The sequence below is a fragment of the Opisthocomus hoazin genome, chromosome 9 (genome assembly GCF_030867145.1).
Source record: "Opisthocomus hoazin isolate bOpiHoa1 chromosome 9, bOpiHoa1.hap1, whole genome shotgun sequence".
NCBI classification, from domain to species: Eukaryota; Metazoa; Chordata; class Aves; order Opisthocomiformes; family Opisthocomidae; genus Opisthocomus; species Opisthocomus hoazin.
In genome coordinates this window covers 5431616-5456964 of record NC_134422.1, presented here as the reverse complement: position 1 = coordinate 5456964, position 25349 = coordinate 5431616, and the positions used below count along the sequence as shown (strand labels likewise).

The window sequence follows — 25349 nt, the reverse complement described above, 5'->3', positions numbered from 1 at the left end:
ATTTCCAACAAGATAGTAGTATTGTGTTTCTTGGTAGGAAAAAGAATAATAGAACCAGTTTAGGAAGATGGATAATATTTATGCTTCTCTGTTTTCATTCATATTAGAATAGAGATGAAAAACAGACATAGTATCTGTAAAACAGATTAGGCTGAGATTGCTCTCTGACTTATGCTTTTTAAAAGCTTCTAAAGCTTTAATTAAGAAATTACCCAAGCTGTCTATACTTCTGAAAAATGTGTTTCTGGTGAAGTTCAATGCAGTTGGTAATTGTTGGTGCAAAAGATAGTAAAAGACCTTTCCCAGGCATCTAATCTATTTTTCTAGAGCCCCTACATAAAATTTGCACAGTCAGAAATGCAATCTTATCATTTGTTTCTAGCACATGTCTTAACATATTTGTTGATTTAATCTTTTTTCTGAGTTATATCGACTATATTACCAAAAATACATGTGATGTTAGCTGTTGGGGTATTGTAAGTATATGTATAGATGAATGCAAATTACTACTTCTGGAAGGTCACCATCCTTTGTCCCTCCAAGAATCTCTAACATCAGAAATAATAGAAAAAGGCAATGTTTGAATTGATAGATGATGACACAGGGTAATTAGATTGTTCAGAACCTCACTAGAGCTATTATTTATAAATTTCTACCGCCTTGCTTTTCTCCTAATCATTGAAAGGATTTGTCAACGTAGATTTCCTTCTCCTCAGATGATGATGACATGAAGTGCAGCCCACAACATATGCTGACGAGACAAGAACTTTTGAGACTGCCTTAAAATATTCTGTGCAGTGACTACATTTTTCTAAATAGCAATTTGATCGTACAGGGAGAACTTACATGAAAGACACAGATTTACCTAGTCTTAACTTTTATTAAACGCACGATTCAAGTAGTTTCACAACTTGGAGTGGGAATATATTGATGATGAAGGAAAAGTGGATAGCCTGGTCAGGAGATCTATCTAAATCAGTGCCAGTGACTACTTCCCACACAGCCCCAGAGGCCTGGGGATTTTACACTGCCTGAACTCGTGTTAGCTCCAGAACAGGTATAGATGGACTTCACCAAATATTACAGGAGGATGAGGGGGATAACTGCTTGCAAATTGCCTGGCTGTCCTCCTCCTTAGACCCCTTTGCAGGGCTACCTACCTTCATGGTGCCCTGGGAGGAAGATCAGAATGTGGCACCTCCACTCGCTTGGGTAGACCACAGTGTCCGAGAGAGCTCTAGAACTGGCAGAGCTCTGGATGGTGGCAGACGTGTGTGTGGGTGCGTGCTGTCCCTTCTGTGCTCACTCCCACACGAGTGGCGTTTCTGTGGTTTCCCTCCGCAGCTGACCTGAGCCTGGTGAATGGAGAGGAGAGCTGCATATACTTTGCTGGGAATTCTCTCGGGCTCCAGCCGAGAAAGGTTAAAACTTACTTGGATGAAGAACTGGACAAGTGGGCTCGAACGTGAGTACACAGCAGGGTATGTGAGATGCTAACCTTTGCTTCAGATGAGCACTTCGTTTTAGTTTGGGATCTGCCTTGAAAATGCTTGAATAGAAAAATAGTGTGTTAAAATCACTACAGCCCAGGAGTAAAACATGTTCGGTGTTTCCCTAGTACTATTTATATCTCCTTTAAAGGTCTGAGCAGTAAAACAGGCAAAGAGAAACTTCCAGCTGTGATAATGTGTGCTGCAAGTGGTGGCTCTGCTTTGGCTCATCTGGAGGACCTGCACAGTTTAACCATCCCCATCCAATCGCTATGTGTGTTCATACACAAGGCACACAAACTTATTTAGTTACTGCTGCTTGCTGGTGAACAAGATTCATTTTCAGGCCCTGTGATTTTCTAATTAGTATTTTAAACTGTGTGTGATTCACTCTGCAGGTCTTTCAATGGGCAGTTCCCCTTGAAATAGCATTGGGTGCAGGTGGTGCTGCTGTCAGCGCTGGCAGGTTTTTGGCTTCTCCTAAACCAGGTCTGTGCCTGACAAGTACATTTTATTTAGAAAGAAGCATTCCTGTCTTCTCAGGAGCATCTCAGCAAGGAGCTGAGGGTGGATTGCAGTGAGCTCTGCTGAATGGAGCTGATGACAGGACGACAAAAGAGGGACACATTCCAGCACTGCAGGAAAGTGGTATTGTCATCATAGCAAATGGGAAACTTTATAATATATAGGGGGGAAAAAAAGCTTTTTTTATTATAAATACTATACTTTGTCTTCGTGGAGAGTCTGTGCTTTGACGTGTCCAGCACTTGCCTGAACAACTGGAGCAGGGGTGAAAAAGCAAAAAGAGAAGTGAAAACCAGGGAGCTGAAGGTGGGAAAGGAAAACAACATCCAGATGAGAGAGTGAGCTGCGAGAGAGATGAACGCTTTTATGGGGTGTGGAATGTGGGGGGAACAAATATGACTTCCTAGTGAGAAAGCAGAGGAAGTAGGGCCAGCCAGAAGAGGAAACACTAATTCTGCTAACTGGGCAGCCCTATTTCTGTAGAAACACTGTAGACTAAGACTTCACAATGTAAATGTGAGAACTCTGCAGCAGCTGTTTCATTTGTTAATATATGAATGCTTTAGGTTAATAAAAATGGTTTACTGTTCTCTATTTATTACTTGTATTCTTATAAATGAGAAGAAGGCTGAGAATGAATGGGAATGAACGTGAACTTTGGGAAGAACTCGTTCCTCCTGGTTATTCATTCAGCACAGCGCTGCAGTTTCCCCAGTCATTAGAAAAAATTGCAACCCTGTCCATTTCTGTATGATTATCGTGCTTTATCAGGGAAACAGCTGAGCTCTTTCAAAAGGTGAAAGTCAGATAGCACTCTTATCTGTTAGAGTGGTGCACTGGGAATACAAACATATTTCAGCTCCTTCACTGTACCTTTTCATTGGTTCACTTCCATTCTTACGTTTGTCTTTGCTACAGGGGAAGACTTTTTTTTTTCTTGATGATTATAAAAACCCGAAAGGAAAGGGTAGGTAGGCAGCATGTTTCTCCAGAAGATCGAAAACACCTTCAGTAGCTGTATCTAAGGGGAAAATATGGCTGAACACGATTTTTAAGCCATCGGGACAGAGGCAGCTAATCCACAAAGGCCGTTTGCCAAAAATACAGCTTGACCCCAAACACCTTACCCAGAATAAATCAGAAAGTTAAAAAAAAAAAAACCCCAAATAAAAAACTCCAAACCCAAACTAAACCCCACAAAACCCCAGAACAAAATCCTGCTATCTGCGTATGTACCTAAGGCAACTGACAGAGAATAGGTGAGGTCAAGTTAAATTTGAACAGAGCAGTGTATGATTAAAGAAGGTGGTGGGTGGGATTGGGTGCTGGGGGCTGCAAAGGAATAGATGGTTGGAGATGCACAAAAGGATGCTTTTATTCCAGTCACCAGGGACAGCTTAGCAAAATCCAGTCTAAGGTAGTAGCTGTTACCAGCCGAAGCCTGTTCAACGGCATGTGTGTTGGTAGTGTGGAATTTGTTGGCCGTGGCTTGGAGAAATAAGTAATGAGAATCTAAGAAATGGCATGCAAATGAGACACGTCCTTCAAGTCATCAATGATATGGATTCTAACTGTCTTATAAATTGGTTTATCACATTTTCTGTTTGTTATGTCTTGGGACTCATCTCAAATATCTACTATACTTGTCTGTTTAAATGGTTTTCACTGCTTATAGCTAATGGCAAGAGTGAAAAGGAAGATTACCCGGTAGCTGTTGTCAAGGGCAGGGAGCTCACAGCTTTAGCTCTGTGTGGTGATGTGGTGATGGCAACTCATTAGAGTAAGGTCTGGAGAGAAAAAGTCTTTTTATGCATTTCTTTCTTGTTGTGTTCCCTCTTACAATGTCACTGTCCCTTTCTTCTCCCACCCTCCCCCGCCTTTAAATGGTGGTTTATATCTTTCTGCTTTTACATCTGTCTCCCACACACCTATTCTGGTTTACTGTTTCTTTCCACGTTCCTCGGTCCTCTTTTTTATGCTAATGTGTAAAGACTACAAATTCAAGTCACTGGCTTCCTTAGTATGGATTTAAAAAGAGCCTCTGAGGCTTCATCTTTCTTTCTCTTTTGATTTCAGCTAAACTCAAGATTTATTGAATGAGGGGCAAAAAGGGATAGAGAGTTGTCTCTTCTATACTTAGAGTAGCCAAGAATCCAGTATTTTGGAATCTAAAAGACTGAAGTTCAAGGGAATTGTTTGCTTGGATAAAGGCCAATAGGTGCTTTGCAGTGTCTTGTTTTCCCTTTCCCTCACCAGAAGTGTTTAAGCAATTAATGTATTTTATAGAATCATTGCTTCATGAGAACATACTTGCTGGAGCGGGCAATGTCTCTCACATCCGAGTAACTCATTAAAGTAGAACTATTAAAACAGAAGGAAGTTTGTTGTAGCCAGTTGTTATGCTCTTGCGAAGGGCTGGTAGGTTGGCTTGGGAGGGAAGAACCTGCTGGATGGAAGTCTTGAGGATTAGAGTTGTTTAGTGGAGCAAAATGAAGACTGAGAGGAAAAATAGTTGTTCTCTGTGAATGTATCAAGGGGAAAAAATGAGCCACTTGTGTGAAATAACATGCTGGCACAGTAAATACAAACTAGGAATTAATAATCTATTGAGGCTACAAACTAAGTATGTATATATACTTCTAAGCACTGAAACAGTCTGGTACCAAGCTTCTGACATAAAGGCAGTAGACAAAATACCCAGGTCTGTGGGAGGCTTTGTGATATAGCATCTGCAGTAACAATAGACTGTTTTCAGCGAGTCAAAAGGTATCTTTGGTTCTACTTGCTGAACTTCTCCCACAAGATATAATGGTCCTGCAAGCCGGAGTGCAGCTTGATGGGGCTCGGTCGTATTCTATCTGACAGAGCCACTTCTCCTGCCATTCGGCAGGAGTCATCTCCGCTTTGTGCCTTTCAGCAGGTTGTATGTTAGAGCTGTAAATGCCTGGTTTCATGCCCTGGGTTTTTTAGTTCAGCCTTCAATCTACTGCTCCACACAATTCTTTTTCTTTGGACATGTCTTCCTTTCTTTTGGCTATTTCTTTGCTTGAAACCATCGTCAAGCTTAAGAGTCTGTATTGGCTCATTAAATACCTTGCATCATTTTTGGCAAAGAAGCAAGAAGGAAATTTCCACTTGAACGAGATTTGGATGAGTGCAGAAGATTCCTGAAGCTGGCAATTAATTTAAATCCCTTTGTTACTGTCTTTGAAACCCTGGGATCGTATCAGAAAATGTGTTTCTAGCTCCCCTAGCGAGCTTTAAATCAACCAGACCTCAGCAAATAAAATGTGGCATTGTGACTTCTTGCCAAATTGAAAATAAAATGGTAACTGACTAAAAGTTAATTTACGCAATGAGAAACTTTCACAGTAATTTAAGAAATTGTTCTGTTTGTATGATGCTTTATGATTTGATGGGCCACGTTTTGTATTCATTAATTCGGGTACCTCGATTTAAATCTCTCTTGCTACCTAGGGTGCAGTGGAAACAAAATGAGACGTAGGCTATCCATGTCTGAGGGGAATGCCAGAAGCACTGCAGTTGTGTCCTTAAAGATTATTACCCCCAGTGCTTACCAGAGCTGAGAGAGGAGTGGCATAATATACAGAGATATAAATTCTCGGAGGCAGATCATAGAATTTTACAACCTAAGTGTAATAGGATGTATTGTGCCATCAGCAAAGGCTACAGAGTTTCATGTGATTAAAATAAAAAAAGGGTCCAAGAATATGCCTTTAACTACCATTTTAGCTGCAATAATTTTTATCTCTTGGCATTTATATTGGCCATCAAGAGGAAGGCAAGCTGTAAGCTGTGCCATAATAATAATAACCATAATATGAATAATAATTAATGCTGGCTCTCCCCTCTTTCAATATACTTAAATTTCCACATTTCCTTCTCAAAATAAAATATTCTTATGCCCAAAAATATCATATCTGTTTTCATGATAACTTGGAATTTGTTCTGAAATTTTGTTCTTCCTGTGTGCTGGTAAGATAGAGCTTTCGTCAGTAAATTCCCATTAGAAGGACACTAATGGCTATAAAATCAGAGAAAGCTAATGAAAGACAATCCCGTAGGTAGTTAGGGTTTCTTTTTTCCATCTTATGTTCACTATTCTCTTTCAGAAATACAGATCCCCTCGGGCTGGAAGCCACTGAAAATCTTTGGGTTTTTTTATTTTAACAATCTGTATTGTCCCAAAGTCCTTTGATCACTATATTATAGTTAAGAATAAGACGGGAAATTAGCAATAAATGTCTTGCTGTTTGTGAAACACGTACCTTTGTCTTCAGGGAACACAGCTGCACTATGGTCTGACAGAAGGGAGGAAATTCCAGCACTAATCCTGCCCCTCACCGCGTTTTCTCCCCTACCCATCTACTTCCTTTATTCCTCATCTATGAAATGTTCTTGTAAATGAGTGCTATTTCACACTGCCCGCTTTCTGCTATCAAGGTCTCATCAGAGAGCAATTCTAAAATGGAGAAAAGCAGTCAGCCAGTCTACCACGACATTATCCGAATCAGGGATCGGGGTCCCCCTTGTCTGTGTGCAGTTGGACTTGTTGAACGTCAGGAGGTTATTTTATCTCTAAGAGGTGTTCAGCTGTACCTGTGCCCTCCTTCAGCTGTTGATCTAAACTAGTCCAAAAGCAAATGGTGTTTTGCAAGGGTAAAAGGCATGAAGTGGTTAATACAAATTGTGCCTTTTGCAGCTGTTCTGTTCTTTAGGACTGTGGTTCTTTTGAAAATACACCTAGGAGGCGTGAATTAGACCCAAGTCAATCAGAAAGGGTCTGACTGTAGAACATCCAGATAATTTGTGTGGGAGACAGAACGAAATTCTACCTGAGAAGGGAAAGTTGGAGGTGGATAGGGAAAACCAATCTTTTAAATAGCCTGAAGCATGGGGGACTAAATGATAGTGTCTCATACACCCTCCTCTCTCATATCTTAATCTGTCAGATGTCTTCTCACGATTTTGAGTGAACTTTGTGGGCCTGTTCTTCTTTAAAAAGTTTATTACTGGTTCTGTATTTTTTTTTCTTTCTCTCATCATAACTTTTAGGGCTTTTTTGCTCTCTACTCAGTTCCCTACTGGCTTTGTCGCTGTATTGAAACAGCATCATACTCAGTTTGCCTCAGCCACATGCAGCCTGGCATTTCCAACTCCACAAGTACCCTGTGGTGCTCAGCAAATATGAAAATCATCCAGTGTGAGATGGAAGCCCAGAGCAATGTTCCCCTGGATTAGCACTATCGTTACTTTTCTCAATCTGCCTTCATTTGCATCTAAATCTCTATGCCACATCCTGCATGTTTAAGAAACTTTACAACTTTTTATTTCTATATGCATGGTGGTTACCTTAGAAGTTTACTTCTCTGTCATGTTTGAAACAAAAATTAGTTCAGAGCACTTAATCTAGAGCTGAATGTAGATATCTATGACTTCAGAGTAGTGACGCATTCAGGTTTAAGGTGCCCATATGATCCTCTGTAGACAGGAACAATTTGCAAAATAAAGTTTTTTTTATATAGCCTCTGTCAAACCAAAAAGCTTTATGCACACTTAGATCTAGAACAATTTGGCAGGGAGAAGAGAAGCAATAAAAATTAGCAAGTAGCTCTGTTTGGGCAGGTGCTTCCCTGCATATACATTAAGTACCTGCTGGTTTATGTGGAAGGGTGAGTTCAGACAGGAGATCCAGGAGGACAGAAATTGTTTCTGACAAGACATATATCTGGCTGGGAGCAAGGCAGTATTCAAGCCTATCATCTACACCGTACAACGTGCAGCTAGAAATGCAGGTGGAGTATCTCTGCAGGGTGGTCTCTGCTCTCTGGGTAGTTTATATGGGCTGGGGTTAGTGGGGTGCAATCCTGCACTGGGCACCATGGTGCCCTTTGCCAACATGCCTGCTTCCAGAGGCTTCCCATACACAAGCAGCCACTTCCAGAGGGCTTGTGAAAAAGCTACCATCTCTAATTTTGAGATATTTTTAAAGGAATTTTGGGGTACAAAATAAATAGTTTTCAAGAAATTGAAAACCTGTCAGAAATCAACAAATAAATTACATTTGCTGCAAGCTTTAATGGTAGGATGAAAGTGCCGTGCTCAGCTTAGGTGAGTCTCCTCCTTCCTCCTCCAGATGGGGGATCTCCAAATCGGGCACATTTCTGAGGACTGATCCAAAGGGGACAGCATCCGTTTTCATCGTTTGCCTCTTCCTTTTCAGAGGTGTTCACGGCCATTTCAATGGTCAGCGTCCGTGGGCTTTGGCAGATGAGTGCATCCTGGACCTGATGGCTGAGCTGGTTGGTAGGTGTGAACTGCAGTGAAAAATCTTTCTCTAGAAATGAAAACAATTTTTTTTTCTTTTAAGATTGAAAATCCTGCAACTCTAACCAGGATTTAGTTCCTTGCATTTTTTTTTATGTTTTAAATTAATTTTTCTGACTGCCTTGTGCATGGACTAACACTTTAGTTTAAGGCTGCAAGTGATTTAAGAGATGAATGTATGTGATAATATATGACATATGCATGTCATGAAACTAATTGCAGCAAAGGGTTTCTTGGAGCACCATGAACCACTTGGTCTAACACGTGAAGCCCTTTTAAAGGGCACTTGGCATTACAGATTCTTCGTCTCTCTCCTAGAAGTGAACCAGTGAACTTTCCCCTTTGAAAAATGATTTATATCTAGACATTTTCTTCTTTTCTTTCCTTTCCCTGCCACTAAATCCAGCCTCATATATGAGAACTGCTTATGTCAATGAAGCAGATAATTGGGGCAGGACCTGCTATTTGTACGTTCCCATTACCTTGCTGTGCCCCTTGAGGAGTCTGCAGTGCTGCAGGACCTTGGCAGTAAAGGCATCTGGTTAGACTAGAGATTGAGAAGGAGCCCTGGAGACTGCTCCTGGTGAGTTTGCCAGCCATGAAAACAGTCATCAGGGACAAAATTTACATTCAGACTATTGCCTCTTACTCTAACCTATATGTAGTTGCTGAAATAATTTTTCACTGGGATTTCCTTCAGAGCTGCTGCTGTTAGAAGGGGGAAGAGAGATGATCTTGGCAGGGTTTCTCTTGGACCCTTTTTCTCCCCAACCCTTACCCTAGCCGCTGTCAAGGCTAGGTTAGTAGATTTTAGTGATAATTGGACAGTATTTCAACTTAGCTGTTGAAGGCAACTGTCAATACTGACTGTCTGAACTAAATTATCATGTGTTCATTTGTGCCTTCATTAAGTAAAAATATTACTGTTAAGTTGACCTACAGTATGCTAGATATTGTGTTGTAATTTCTCCTCCAATTATAGACAAGTGTTCAATGAGGAAGTTATGTTTTTTCTCCTTCAAGAGACGCAAAAGGGATCTAAACAACTGGAAACAAAGACATTAAGGAATGTGTCATGAAGGGTTTGTTTATATATTTATGAATAAATTCATTTCCTGACTTCATAAAATTGCCAGATAGTTTAAAAAACCTGACATTGTTATTGGAGCAGAGTAAATGTAAGAAAGTATTGTTATAGTTGGTCTATCCATGATGTAAGCACCAAGATAACACGAGTGTGGCTAGACTGGGCATCTCTGGGTTATGTGGAGTGATCCCATCTGCAGAACGAAATAAAAACCAAAATGCAGATTGGTTGTTCTGATTTTTGGAAGTTGCTACCATAGTACCTAGTATTGCTCAGGAGGTTAAGAAATGTCTTTTTTTGCTTTCATTACATTCAAGGGCACAGTACATTCATCCATTAACTACCATAGAACATAAAAATGTGAGAATATAAAGGGGTGGAGGGTGTTGAGATGCTGAACGCAGCTGATTTAGGGATTTCTCTAGTTTGACCGAGCTTTCCTGGCAAATGGATGTTCTGATTCTAGCAGGGTAAAACAGGGAAGCTGCGGGCAGGTAGGGAAATATGACTTGTCACACAACTAGCCCTATGCATAGTCAGGGCTTTTAAATTAGAAACCTTGAATTTAATTAACTAGAGGGCAGAGAATTTCTCTTACATCTTATGATAATGGGAAAGTAATCACGCTACATACTTTCAGTCACCTACATTAGTAAAGTAACAAGGTAAGACCATCAGTGCTCTTCACGTAACCAGGAGAGAGCCAAGGTCCCCCAAAGGGCAGCTTGAAGCACCGGACTTCTCATCCTTCTCTGCATTCACCTTCAGTGAATGTTTGCCACTGCTCTGTTTGCAAAACGTGGGGCCCCGTGAACTCCCCGCGGGGTGTCGGGGCAGGCTGAGCACTGACCTCCTGCCAGCGCCGGTGCCAGGAGCAGTTTGGTCCCAGCTTTGGGTTAGGAGTCATCGCAGAAAGCGGGGAGTCAGGCCGGGACTTTTTTTTTTTTCTCCCTTAACCATCTGTCTTGTAGAGACTGCCAGCTCAGTCTGTATTAAAATATTTGTTTAACTAAAAGTGTCCTGCATGTAAGGAGAGGGAAATGAGAGCTTTGCTTAAACTTCATGTAATTTATTTTCCTTCCCTCTGTTTTTCTTTTCTTTTCCAAACACTGTATGACACTGGTGATTTTTTTTTATCACAATGGCCAGACTACACTGAACTTATTACAACTTTGTTCATTTTAAAGATGTGTTTTAAAGTTTTCTATAAAAGTTATGACGACTGAGGTCACCCTACCATTAACTTGCTTTTGTTTTTAAAATTCTGTGTTGGGAAGGGTTTCGTAGTTCTGTAGTTCTCCTCAGCAGTAAAAGGCATGTCAACATCAGCACTTCGGATTTTGTTCTCCGGATTTTTGGACTTTGTTTAATTGAACTATAAAATGTGGGTTGGGTTCAAATCTAGCCCTCAGATTCACATGCCAGCAGGGTTTTATTAATGTAATATCCTCATAGCTTTTTTCAGGTTCTAGGTGAGAGATTCTTAGCACGCAAATGAATTAATATTTCCCAAATAAAGGCTGCAACACAAGAAATTCTGATTTTTAAAATTGTAGGTAATACTGAAACAGCTAAGACAATAAATGTAGGAAAAATGTTATGTTAAAATACTCTCTTCCAATGTGGTGTTTATGATTATGTACTGCTTTCGAGCAAGGAGTAATACCAAGTATTGAGTTGAGTGAATGTTAAATTTCCTTTTTTAGTGAACTTAATGTAAGAACATAAACAGAATTTTACCCTGTTTTTTATTCAATATTTAATATTTTATGGAGGAGGAGGAATTGTCATTTCTCACTCTAAGTAGTAGTAGTAAGTAAAAATTATTTGGTGAGATTTATTCAGGAATGGACTAAAGACGGTAAACTATCTTCGTCCATTTAATGTTTTATAGCGCTATAACACCTTGCTTATTAAATGCAGTCACATTTTCTTGTTCAGTGAAAGTTACAGCAGTAAATACACTGTGAGATGCAGAGTCAAGGTCAATGGAGGCCAAAGCATTTTTTCGATGCTCATGCCGAGTGGTATAACGCGGTGACGGTAATCTCAGCTTCTCCTACCAGACTTTATTAAAACATTACAGCCTTGGCAGGATCACCTTCTGATGGAACAAGATTAACTATATGGCTGCTGCTGTACAATGCACTCAGGCAGGTCTCCGTTGAGGGGAGAGTGAATGCTTAGCAGATTTGTAGTGACTTTGAGTGATAAGGATTATTTGAAATAACCAAACTGTTTTCAGAACTGGGGCCCTTTCCCTTTTTTTCAATCATTTTACAAAATGCTTTTTACTTACCCTGGTGAGGATCAGGCTCCCACTGCAGTCAGAGAGGAGAAGGATGGCAGTGTCTGCCTAACACAATCATAATTGTCTCTGAAGTTGTACTTTGCAAGCGCTGCTTCCTTTTATTAAAGAGGAGATTTATCAAGCAGAACATGCAGGTTTTAGCCTGTCTTGGAGATATGGTATAAAGTTAGGAAATAAAGAAAGCAAACATAATTTTGTCTCCTGTGTGCTGGGTCTTTGAATATTGTAATAGGTTAATTGGATCATAGAAAGGTTGTTTTCTGAAACGCAGGGCAGGTTATAAAGGATAACAGTTTTCCAATGACACGGATGAGGTTTGTTTTGTGGGCATGAAATTCGATAATGGAAAGCTTTTAATAAATATATAATTTACCAAAGACCAAGACTTACATGACAAATGTAGTGTCATATTTAATTTGGGATGCTAGCACGCAGCTAAAAGTGATCTACAGATTAACCATTTGTTTTGTAAGGAAACGGTACAGCAGGCAGAGGATTGCTCATGCAGAATTTGCCATGAAAGCCACAGATTTCAGGGAAGGAGCAGAGGGAGAAATAAGAACAATACTGTTTCTTGATGCTATCACTTTTTCAGCCTCAAGAGTTCCATAGAAATATTATGACTGCAAATAATGCTGTTTTGAGTTGCAATCACTCTCTCTAGCTGTCTTCTGTCTCTGCAATAGAACAGCCACAAGGTGACCTCTTCCAGCAGCATAGAGCTGCAGATGCAATCCTATCAGTGGGAAGAAAAGAAAGCAAAGCAGAGGCGTTTATGTGAGGAAAAGAGTTTATTTTTCTTTATGAAAAAATAGGTCTACTTACATTTCTTCCCACAAACTTGGTGATGTTCCTGGTGTCTGAAGGAGGAAACTTATTCAAGACATCTCTTTTTACTCCTGGCTCGTTCCCTGGACAGGTCCTCCAGACTCACTGACAGTTATTGATGGCTCTTTTTGTCCAATACTTAGACTTCCACAACACAAAGAAAGGCCCTTGAATACCTCAGTCAGAATAGAGCTTGGCTTTTCCTGTGGTGGCAGAAGCTGAGGCCTGCTTGGCAAGGATTTATGAATAAATCTTTCTTAATTACAGATGTCCATGTTCTTAGGCTATATTTTCCTGTATCGAGCTCAACCCACGGTTACATCTCTTTCCTAGGCTGGCAAAGTAGTGACTCCAACCCACAATCTGTGGGATATGCTGGGAGTGTCTCGGTGCTCTTGCTGCCTTTCCCGCTGTGTTGGTTGAGACTTTGTGTGCCCACTAAGGCAGGGACAGGAGAAAGCCAGGGTTTGCCTCACCATATCTTGTGTGTCACCTTACCTTATCTACCCCAACATCACATTTTCCTTTTCTCTTTATTGATCTCAAGGGTGGCTGTTGCCCCCCCTGCCTTGCTTACACTTGTCTTCGTCACTCCCTATCTGCAACCTCTTTCCACCTTCAGCCAACTCCACTTCTGGTCTGAGGACTAGGGCAAGGCGCGTGAGTCCATCTTCCAGATGAAGAAAGCACTGATTTGTTTCAAGGGTGAATTACTGCTTTTCAGCAACTGGCATCAGGAAAAATGGAAAAAAACAGGAATTGATTTTCTCCGTATCTCAGTGGCATCCTGCCCAATGTGTAGTCACTTGTCCTGTCTAAAACCTTTCACCAGTGGTTGAGAAGTGTTCAAGAATTTGTTACTGAATACTTTGTAATAACAATTAGTTGTTACTCCATTAGCTCTGCCTGTGATTAGCTGTAGCCAAAAGGCATCTTTACTAGCCTCCTTGGAGCAATGTGGGTATGGCTTCGTCATGCTAAGCTGCTACATTAATAATGGTCTGTTATATTCAGTAGTCCATTTTTGCTGATTTTTTTGTTAGGGATGATATTTAGCTTGACATTACAGTAACCACCTAAATTAGATGATTGTCTCAATATATTTTCTGATTTGCTTTACGTGTAAACTTATGACAAAAATAAGCCTGTAAGTCTTGCTTTACATATGCTGTTCTGACCTGAATTTTGTCTGAGGTATTAATGATAATAAATCCAATGGTGGTTTGCCGGGAAATGGAAATACTCCATTCTTTTTTGTTTTCTGTGGCTGACCTGAAAAAAATAAATACTTTCCTGACAGTGTGGTGTAGTGAGTCAGACAAGAAATCTTTTTACTTCACTGTGATGATATCTCAAATGTTTGTTTACTGTTTACTTTCCAGACTTTAGAGACATTAACTGAAAACATACTTGTGCTTTCTCAACACTGTACTAGATTTCCCTGAAATTATAAAGAAAACCCCTAACCAATTTTTTTTGTGTTTTTTTTTTTTTTTTAATTACTATTTCAGGGGCGCAAAGACAAGAAGTAGCCTTAATGAATGGGCTAACTGTTAACTTGCATCTCCAGATGGTATGTCTTTACAATCTTTATTTGACGCAGTGCTGACAAATAGTTTTTTCCTGTCTTTGAGAATGTAAGCAAACTGTTTTCTGAGGACCTTGCGAAGACAGCACTGGATGATAGCCGAACTTCTGGGAACTGTATCTTGAACCATGCTTTGGCTTGTGCAAAACCTGGCTCCACTTAATATTAAGTAGAAAAGCTGGACAGAAATATTTTCAAGGACTACATAGGGGAAGTTTGAGCTGTTTCTGCATGTGCTGCATGTCAGTCCTCAGAGAGGAGACCTTATTATTTAAGAAACATTTACAAATAGCTTCTCAAATTTGAATTTTACACTAAATTTCAAAGTTTAAGAAACAAGAGCTCAACTGTGAACAAGACAAAGCTGTAATTTCAGTCAAGCTTAAAAGGCAATGTCATGCGAGAGATGGCATTTGGAGTTAGGCTGTTTTACATGTGCCTAAAATGTGGTAAAGCATTTGATTTTCATTTTTATGACATAGTGGCCATAAATGTAGCTTTCTTATGTGGAGATGTCTCTGTGGTTACATACAGCTTGTCCCTGGTTCTCTGGTATTTCCAAAGATTTAGTTCGACTGAACAAGGATGTGCAGCTTCATTTTTGTGTGGTTCACGAAGAAAGATTTATCACTCTGACTCACTCCTCTGTATCATGTCTCTGACCTTTGTCAAATAAAGAAACCTGAAGCAAGGAAGGATGGGGCTAGGTACAAGCCAATTAGGTGCAATGCAGCTGCACTTGTGCCAAATTGCTCAGGGACACAGCCCATGCTGAGCTCTGTGTAACCACTGCTAGTATGCACAGGAGGGCTTATAAGTCTCCTCCTAGTCCTCTCAGCATGGTGGCAAGCCCAACTTGCCTCCATGCAAGGAGCTGAGAAGGAAAGGCCATTCACCCAAAGGTGCCGAGATGAGGTCTTTGCAGAAGGCTTAGTCCCTTGGTTAGGCTTGCTTCAGAGGAAGGGATGAATTAATAAATAATGTTTTAGGGCAGGAATGCAAATCCAATGCCTTTGCATTGTTTGCTACTCTTCAGTTGCTGCTTTTGCTCGTGGGATGGAGCCAGGTGAGATCCCACCCTCCCTGGCAGCAGTCAAAGCTTTGCCATCAGTTCCTGTAAGTGCAAGTTTTCACTGCTGGATTTTTGTGGCCCTTGTTATGGATATATGAAAGATGGTATTGTAACGCTTTCCTACTTTGATAAATGTTATATGGACAAAGAAACATTTGTAATTTCTAGGGGATTCTCTGTAGTCTGCATGAAAGTAGAACAGTCTTTACTAAGTTATATGCTGGGAGCATCTCTCTCATCTCTGCTTAGATACATTTCAACATATATTATTTTTTGTTGTTCTTAACAGCTATCTTTCTTTAAGCCTACCCCAAGACGCTATAAAATTCTTCTAGAAGCCAGAGCCTTTCCCTCTGACCATGTAAGAAATTAATATTTCACTATATTTGTATTAATCATATTTTCCAATGAATATCAGTAGCCTAATTTGAATATTTATTAGCTCATCTTCTCCAAGTAACGTTACAATGAAAAAAAAACTGTCAGAAGCTTTTGAGCTCAGCGTATTTTCCAGATCGTAGTTTTATTCCTTGTGTTCAAATAAAAAATGTTACAAGAGGAAAAGATTGAATGGGTACATTGATTTATTAGTCTTTTTAAAGACATTGAGCAAACTACTGGCCTAAATCAACTGTCGTTGTAAATGTTTTATTAATTCTTGTTGCTGTTTTACTTTATGAAGCTGAATCAATACAAACTCACAACATTAACACTTATATATCCCCAGACAGAGATGGAAATATTTGTTCTTAGCACTTTAGATTGTTAGTTCAAACATAATTTGTCTCCTATAAAATAGGAGACAATAGCCTGTGCGTCACAGCTTAGAGCAAATTAATCTTTGGGTTTGTGGCCCACTGCTGCTTTATCATCAACTCCATAAACTCGTGAAAATTGATAACAAATTTGATCTCTAAGGTGTGATAAAAAAGACTGCAGCAACTAACAGGTTTATTTGCAATGAAGAGAGCGGCACAGATGTATAAATCTCAAATTGACTTTATTCTAAGTAATGTTTATACTAATCCCACATTTGTTCCAGGCACAGTCGTACATTTAGACTCCATCTTCTTAAATTTCTGTGGCACTTCAGTAATAACCTGTGCAACTGCCGTCACTTTAGTTCCTGTTGTGTAATTTCAAACTATTTTACACTTTTATTTGTTAATTTTTACACCATCTCCAGAACCATTATTTATTGATAAAATCAGGAGATAGGATTTTCAAAATAGCCTGAGAGATTAGAGCTTTCATTTCCTCCCGGTTGGGCAGAAAATTGAAGACATGAGAATAACGTGGGACAGCATATCTGTGCTGGCCAAACCTCATTTGCTTTGACAGCAGTGCATGTGTGACAGCCTGAGATTTAGCATGTGCTGCCTAGAAAACTGGATACCCAGGGCCCCTGGAGAGGCAATGTTCAGTCTTCTCTTTGGCTGCTATCGATGCAGGCTTTGCTTGCTGACATCTGGTAAAGCGCATTCTCCACCACATTTCCAACCTCATTCTGCTCTGTAAACTTATCTTGTAGGATTTAGGCTTTGACTTTATCCTTGCAGTCTGATGGTGTGAATTAAATTCTGATCTTTTTCAAACCAGAATAAATCTATGAAGTTTTCAGTGGAGTTGAATTAGGCTTTCATTTTAGTGAAAGGCAAGGCATCTAAATCTCTTTTCTGAAGTTCGGATGTGTTTGGCTGTTTCTCTTTTAGTTATTTTAATATGTGACTGTGCTAATGTAATCTGCATGGAAATCTCTTCCAGTACGCTGTTGAGTCCCAACTTCGACTTCACGGACTTGATGTGGAGAAATGCATGCTCATGATGCAGCCACGGGAGGTTGGTGAGAAATACGTCAGTTCTGCTAGCTGTCGCTAAGGACGGAAACATATTTCATAAGAGTAGTCATATGTCCTCAAATACTTTAGTGTCTGCCTGCAGAAGCTATAATCTTTTTCTACCAATACCTTTAGGTAAAATTTATGAATTGTGTGTTCTGTTTCTCTATATTTTTTGGTGTTAGAGCCCATTTTATAATTGTCTGACTCAACTAGTTAATGTTCCTTGAAGAATAATAAAAAAAAAAAAAAAAAAATGTTGTTTTCCCATTTTTCCTGTTTGCAAAATCTGGCAGAATCCTGAGAGAACTGCAAAATACAGTAGCTCGTTGAGAAACCCCAATGTCCTTTTAATGTCCTAAGGTAAAGAATTGCCAAAACACAAACAACGCCGTGTCTGTGTCGGCACAGACTAAAGGAAAGGTCTGCTTTGAGTAATATGCAATTCAGATTCATCTGAAAGACTGTCTCGCTTCACTTTTGCGGTATTAAGTACTTTGCTACCTAACTATAAACTGACGGTGACCTTTTGCTTCTGAAATCTGAGTCATCTTGTGAGTAAAGAACCCACTTCTGAATGCTTGATAGATTTGCAGAGATTGTTGAGATAACAACAGTTACTCGCAATTCCGCAATCTTGCCCAAGCTCTTTTCAGTAACAAGGCTAATTTAATTCTAGGTTTTCACTGCCTAATTGATCCCTAGGTGGTGATATGTTTTACATGAGCCCTTGTTTGGAAGATGGGAGGAGGATAGGGCAGTGCTTTTCCTATAAAGAATCAAGATTGAGGGGTTTTTTTTTGGTTGAAATTCCTCTATATTTAATGACCCCAGGTTTGGGGATTTTTGTACATTTGATGATGTGAGACTTACTGTTTTTGAAACATAAATGCAGCAGGTTTATAATAGCTTCCTGTGGGATACGAAGTTTATCAGAAAAGTACAGAGCAAAAGTGATAGAAAACTTTCAAGTCTTGAGGGTGTCACGAATTTCAGATGCCACATAAAAATCATTATATATGCTGTTTGCACCAGGATTTTTTGTACTGTAAATTAAAGTTTTCTGAAATATTGAAGAGTATGAAGGATGTTAGAATATGAAGTGAATTGGCTTTTTATAACTGGCACCTTCAAGATGAGTTTGCTAATGATTTTTTTTTTATAGAGGTAATTTACTCATAGGCTACTTCATAGCGCTACCTTTGTATATCATTACCGTACTAAGGATTTGCTTTTGATCTCCTTATGCAAGCAGCACAGTTCATGGTAAAATATAGATTATGAAATAAGAAATGACAGTTTCATTACTGCCAGAGTTGATGTAAGATGTGTGCATTAACTTTGTTTTAGGGGGAGGAGACACTGAGAATTGAAGATATTCTTGCTGTAATTGAGAAGGAAGGGGACTCCATTGCTGTCATTCTGTTCAGTGGGGTGCAGTACTACACGGGACAGCTGTTTGACATCCCTCGAATAACAAAGGCTGGCCAAGGAAAGGTGGGAATGCTCCAAACCCGTCATTTTAACACCACTTTTAGATCAATTTTCCTTGCGAAATGTTTTTAATCTCTACTTTTTGTGGAACAAAATAGAGCACATGTGGAAACCTGTGGGGCTCTGATAAAAAGTAAAAGCACTCGGTGCCCAGATCCTTTGGGGGTTCTGCGCCACATGAAGAAATAGCCCTATGAGAGCAATCTTGCAGGTGTGACTTGAAGTGTATGGAGAGATAATTCATCACTATTAACTTCTACAGGGCTTTTCCTGAAGGACAGTATTTCAAGAGGTTCAGTGGAGAAGGAGGAGGAGGTAATCACAGCTCTCATCTCTCTTTAAAAGTTACTTTGCATTAGATTTCTGCTTTTTTGACAGGCTTTCACAATTTTCCTCCCTCCCCCCAGTCACGCTGTGGCAGTTTTTGCCTCCAGTGAGCACGGAGGTGAGCACCCTATGGAGCCTTCAGTGTTCTGACTTGGCTGATCTGTTTTCTGGAGACAGGCACAACATGGAGTACATCAACGTCACAAGAGGACTGTATTTCAGTGATGAATCAGCCTTAGGAGCTTACAGGCAGTATGATTTTTGGACATAGCTGTAAAATTTTTTTAACCATCTCCACTGCCTCAGGAATCCAGGAGAAAACAGTTTTTAATTAAGTCTTCTTATCAACAGGAGGTCACCAGGCTTTCTGTAGGGGCAGTCTTATACTGGATGTACCTTATCTCATATAAGATTAAACCACTCAAGGGTAAACTTACTTAGTATCACTGGATTTTGGGAAAACAGTTAACTGTTTATATTCGTTGCTTCAGCTCTCTGGAGAGGTTCCTGGCTCACATCAGGCTATACATCTTCTGTTGCTGTAGGTTTGGCAGTGGAAATTTCTCTGGAGGTCAGGAAGTAAGTTATGCTGCTGGAAAGTGAAGGTAAAGTCTCCTCTGGGAGAGCACAGCAGGTGTGAGAGCTAGTGCAGGGCCCATGGGATATAAAAAGGGAATGTTCTCACAGAGCAGCACCTGGCAAAGAAATTGGTCCTGAACACAGTACGAAACAAGACCGGCTTCTGACATGGATGCAGAAATCCAAGGAAGAAGGAAACAGGAGGAGTCAGCTGCAGGGGGAAATGGGTCTGTGTATTAGCTCCATGTAGCTCTAAAAGCAACACCTTCACAGTGCCTTCCTTGAGGGTCTTCCAGTACATTGCCCGCCACAAATAATCAAAAGACTATGCTGAAATGTTTGAAAGTGAAGATGGGTTATTAATAGGTCGATACCACCCACTGCTCTGCTCGGTCTTACTCCCAGTGGCAGCAAAGCTTTCATTCAGCCGTCAACGCCTACGTGCCTACAGTGCTTCTTCCCCAAAATCTGCTCTCTGATGTGTCTGAAAGGTGTCTGAGAGAGAAATCTTTCTTCTCTACTGTAAATATGAGCAACCTGAGAAAAGCCTCTCACTTTACTGCCTCTCTAAAGGTGCTCTCTGGACTGTGGGACACACGCTTGGATGAGTGGAAGTGATACAGTTTTGCTGAAAGCTATAAACTACCCCACAGTGACTGAGAACCTGTGTTCTGGGGAGAAGTAGTCACTGATAGTTCATTATATGGAGCAAAAATCATTTTGATGTTTGTATTATCTGAGGAGATAACCAGGACTTGGTGGAGAGAGCTTAAAATTTCTGTAAGGCAGTGCAAATAATAATACAAACTCAGGTGTATGTGCTTGCACATGGTGGATATACACAAAAACACTGCATGCCTCTACGGAGACTGTATCATGTTACTGAAGAGGAGAGCAATTTCTGACAGCAGATTGGTACTCCAGCAGGTACAGGTAGATGTCAAAGGCCCATTTCCACCTGCATGTCTGTTCGAAATGCCATAATGTAGAAGTGAATCTCTTCTTCCAGAGATTTTTCAAAAGGGGGAAAAAAAAAAAAAATTGTTACCAGTCTGTTTGTGGTTAGAGCACTTAGGACTGGGATGCAGATAGATTCATGACCTCAGATGTCATTAGTGTGTTTAAAAAGAAAAAGTAATTCAGCCTGAAGAACTGCTTGAGTACCCATAAGGCTTGAAAAGCATGAGCCAGCCTTGTTTTTATTTCGCTACTGTCAGACACACTCAGCTCAATGTCCTCATGGATTCTGCCCCCTGGGTTAAGTGATGTTTATACAAAACCACTATGTAGCATACTGTTACACCACACTTAAACATCTGCATATGGCACATATTTACTCAAACAGCCACGAAATCAGCAATTCATGAAGAGTTTGCTGCCTTTATATTGGTAAGAGGTAGTCCTATATCCTGCTGCTTCTCCTGGTCTCAGGGCTGCTGTGTGCCAAAATCCCTGAAATGTTGGACCTTCAAAAGCAATTGGCTCCTCTCCTGTGTTCCCAGGTCAGAGCTGATGCTAGGATCTGCCGTTGGCTTAGATGAGAACAAGATAACAACTGCTGAACCAAATTCTTTAACATCTATGTAATGATATGGGTTTAATTTCTGCTTGGCATCCAACCAGGCCCTGTCCCAGCTTTCAGGACAGCAAGTGTGTGGACTTAAACACCATATCTCCTTCAAGAGCTTCTGGACCTGATGAAGCCAGGATTGTCTTAAATTATTATCATAGAAAGGCTGGAAGTGCTTTAGAATGTATGCTAAAAGAGGATAAGCCTGAGAAGTCATGTTCATGGCAAAAATGCCAGGCTCCCCTTCTTGGTGATGAAGGGTGGTGAAGAACCCCATGGTCCTAAAGAGAAAAAAGGTTGGGAAGAGCTGACAAGCGAGAAAGTAGGAAGGGGAAAATAGAAGGTGGAAACACCATTTGAGAAGAGAAGGAAAAAAAAATCACTTGTCAGCTAGCATAGCAGAGAGAAGTCCTACGCAGCTGGTTTTAATAATTCTTTTATTGTACAATTGAAATGCAATCCTGCAGTGTTGTGCCCTATCAGGTCTTGGCTACAGATTTGAGCTGTGAGCTCAGGAGGTCTGGACAATGTCCTACGATTCTTGAGGTCAATCATTTATGAATTAAGTTACTGATTTCCTTTTACATTTTTTAAGCCAATTTCCTAAGTTCTCTGCCTATGTTAAGATTCCTCCCAGAGTGAAAGCTCTGCACATAGACAGCTTCATTAAGTCATTAAATATTAAATGAACTAAATTAAGTTTGAAAAATTACCTCAGGCTATTTTTCCATCTTAGGTCTCTCAGATAAATCAAAATTACTACATATTGTGCAAGAGACTCATCAGCAGGCTGAAGAGGATGTAACAATTTTCCTTGTTTCATACTTTTGAGCTTCTTCTAGAGGATGGAGGGGTTGAGTTATGTTATTCTTCTACAAGTAAAGAAATGACTGTCTTCTAGGAGACCCCAGCTTTCAAATACAATTTTCATTTCACAAGTTATATTGTACTTTCCACTGACTCTGTACTGTATGTAAAGTATTTTAATCTCCTGAGTCCCAGTAGGAAGATCTTTAAGATCCTTCATCTTAATTTCTTTTCCTGTCTCTTTCTAAATGTCCCAGCTTTGCTGGCATGAGGCTGTCATTTCTCTCCCTCTCTCCAAATGTCATTGTCCATGCTGAGTTGTTACCTGCTGGTTATCAGCAGCTACCAAGACACTTTGCAGAAATGACTTTTAGATGTTAGAATAAAACGGAAGAGGCAGAGGAGAGCACACGTCCTCCTCTTTGCCCAGAGCAGATGGAGAGCTCTGTTTTCCCCCAAGTCTGGGGAAGCGGCATTCCCACGCAGTCCTTTTCTGCGTGGCTTGTGCAGGGAGAGCTGTTTCAGTTTGTTTTACTTTTTGCCATGCAATCTGTGTGGCTAAACATTCGCTGTTTGTGAGACTCGAGTGCCAGACGCCTCTCCTGGGAAAGCAAACCAGCACCACCCATCTTGCGGATGATGACTTGAACAAAATGGTATGAGTGGGTGTTTCTGAGAAACCTGCCAGCACTGAACCCAGATTTTCTGGCTGTGCCTCACTTGTAGGTTAAATAGTGCCCAGCAGGATTCACCAACTAGTTTCAAAGTGTTGGGGACCAGTTAGAGCCCTTCAGGAAGATGACCCATGGGTGGCTAGTCGGTGGCAGTCCTGTCTGCAGGCTACAAGCCCACAGTGTGGCTGCAAGCTGAGCTGTTCCAGGCAGTGTCAGTACCCAAGGAAGTTTGTGCGCGTTGAGGTTACAGGTATCGATACGGCTATGGAGCCTCGTTATACCATCGTGACAACAAGGGCATCCAACCTCCTGGGGCACTAAAGCGTCTTGTCCTACCTCCCATTTACTGTCTTCTCATAATCTGTCATCTTGTGCTTGAGCATATTTTTTTTAATAGCGTTAAACACCAGCAGGGAAAGGACAACTGATTCTAACACAAGACTTACCACAGAAATAAATTTTACAGCTTTATTTTTTTTGAGTAGCTACCTTTTTTTGTTTGTTTTAATTTTGTTAATGTATTGCCAGACATACGTTCTGCAAGACTCCCAGCATATTGTGTTGTTCCTGGCTTCCACTGCAACCAATGAATCTCTCGTAGCAATTCTTCAAAAAAGTTTGTGTGGGACTTGTGTAGGAAGGGATACCTGTAAATGTTTACACCCAGACAACTGAAGTTTTGAAGTTAATGCCTTAAAACCCTGTGAAAACCTTCTCGTTCAATAGCAGATTGGCTTTAGTTTGCTGTAGCTTATTTCTCTGAACCAAAGCCATTTTGTCTTTGAATGAGAGCATTCCCACGGGCATTCAGTGTGCTTCAGCTTCTCTGCATTAGCTTCACCATCTCAGTTGATTTGTCTCAACTCACTGCTGAGTGTCCCTGTGAAGACAAGCCACCAAGGGTGTGAAGGCCAGACTATTTATTGGAACTTTGGCTCTGTTTGAGGACAAACGCTCAGATCATGCAAATGCTACAGCAGTGAGTTTTCTTCCCATCATTTTTGAGCAACTTCTTAAGCTGAGAACTTCAGTAATGCCTCCATTAGAATTAATGTGTCACATCTTCTTAAAATGCTGCTTCATTCAAATTGTTATCTAGTTTATACAGAAGATTAAATATACCAAAGCACCATTTAAATAATTTAGCTAAGGCTCCCTTCACACAAGAAACAGCAAGAGATTCTTAAAAAAATCCCTTGTTTTATGATTGGACGTTGATTTTTCTGAAGCCTGTGCTCTCAGTCTTATTCCTACCATGCTGCTTGCAAGCAGGATGCTTCTGTTTTAAAAGCAAAATGCAAAACAGTAGTTAATTTGTAGTCCAGGCACAGAAGGCCGTTTTATTTCTCCACACTTAGATAAATAGCAAAGCTTGGAAGAACTTTTTAGTTTAAAAATGCTGCCATCCAGTGGTTATTTTGTGTATAAAACTGCTACTTTTTCATCTATACATCTGTGGCCTGCATACGCTTCCCCCATAGTACTCTACGCAAATCGTGGTTATCAGAATTACAACACTTTCGCAGAGAAATGAAAGAACATTTTTGTGACTTCTTGGGGACGAGTACAGAAGTCCCTAAAGAGAAATGTGATGTAAGGGCTGCTGCCTCACCCATTTGGGTTCCCAAAGAGCAAGATCCTCATAACTAAAGTATAAGGGAGACCTGAAGTATGTAGTGGAAAGTAATTGTTCATGGGTCACTGGCATCATTGGTACAGTGCTATTTTGCCTCTGCCTAGAGCTTGTCATGCCATACAACAGTCTGACGTTATGCATTCTTTCTGAATGCTTATTTCCAGTGATTCCACTTTACTGCATGAGAAATAAACTTAGGAATCTAAACCGTATTCAAGTGTCCTTGAAGACAAGCCCACAAAATTAATGATTTCTACATGTGTATATGGTATAGAAGAGTTGTTTCTAGTAATAACTCAAAACAGAAGGGATTTGATAGCATGCCTGTATAGAGAGCAAGTAAAGCTCTGAAGATATTTTTTCAAAATAATTTTATAGTAATGATTATCAAGATAAAGTATTGTATTAATTATCTCTTTCCTGCAGGGTTGCTTTGTTGGATTTGACCTGGCTCATGCTGTCGGAAATGTAGAGCTTCATTTACATGACTGGGGAGTAGATTTTGCCTGCTGGTGCTCCTACAAGGTAAAATAGATTCACTGTTTGAGACTAGTTTCCATAATGTCACTTATATGACGGGTCAGCAAACAGGTCAGATGGGTAAGAATTGAACCTGAACTGTTGATCAAGACTTGGCTGAGTCTTTGAACCAGCCGCAATAAGGAGATAGACGCTGACTTTAGTGGTGGCTTTGTTACAAGAGGTTCCAAAAGATAATAGTGGCAATGACCCGCAAGGTGTCGTGGATGTGAGATGGATGCTACTGGTGGTTAAACATCTGCTCCGAAGCACACTCTTCTCTGTGGTCACAGTATCAGAGGCTCTTATTTCCCACACCAAGAAGGTCCTGCAGCTATAGGATTTTCTCAAGTGATCCTTAAATAAGAGAGTATTCTTCACTAAACTTATATAATTTCAGATCATAGAACAAGGTATCTTTAGTTCCTGTGACCTCTCCTGACATTAAGAATTGACAGATAATGTCAGATGACCTGTCTGACTTTGCTGTACGTACTGTGACATGGGACTGTTTCATCTGTACTGTGATTTTCTAGCCTTTTGTCTGTTAGACTTCAAATATCACATGTAAGCCAAGAATATATTTTTAGAAGTAATCTGAAAAAATATACCTGTTTTTACCTACCTCAGCCCTTTGAGACAAATGCTGAGATCTC

General features: G+C 40.3%; 1 protein-coding gene across 8 annotated transcripts in view; it reads left to right on the top strand.

Moving 5' to 3' along the window:
- Positions 1-25349, top strand: part of KYNU (kynureninase) — a 61623-nt gene that overhangs the window by 10949 nt on the left and 25325 nt on the right. For 6 of the 8 annotated variants that reach the window (XM_075429638.1, XM_075429637.1, XM_075429636.1 and 3 more), the window contains 7 exons: positions 1345-1465; positions 8260-8342; positions 14101-14162; positions 15539-15610; positions 17014-17088; positions 18438-18584; positions 24601-24699. In XM_075429638.1, coding sequence (XP_075285753.1) covers positions 1345-1465; positions 8260-8342; positions 14101-14162; positions 15539-15610; positions 17014-17088; positions 18438-18584; positions 24601-24699 — 659 coding nt within the window. The remainder of the gene's footprint in view (positions 1-1344; positions 1466-8259; positions 8343-14100; positions 14163-15538; positions 15611-17013; positions 17089-18437; positions 18585-24600; positions 24700-25349) is intronic. The other 2 variants (XM_075429641.1, XM_075429642.1) reach the window with 1 other exon arrangement.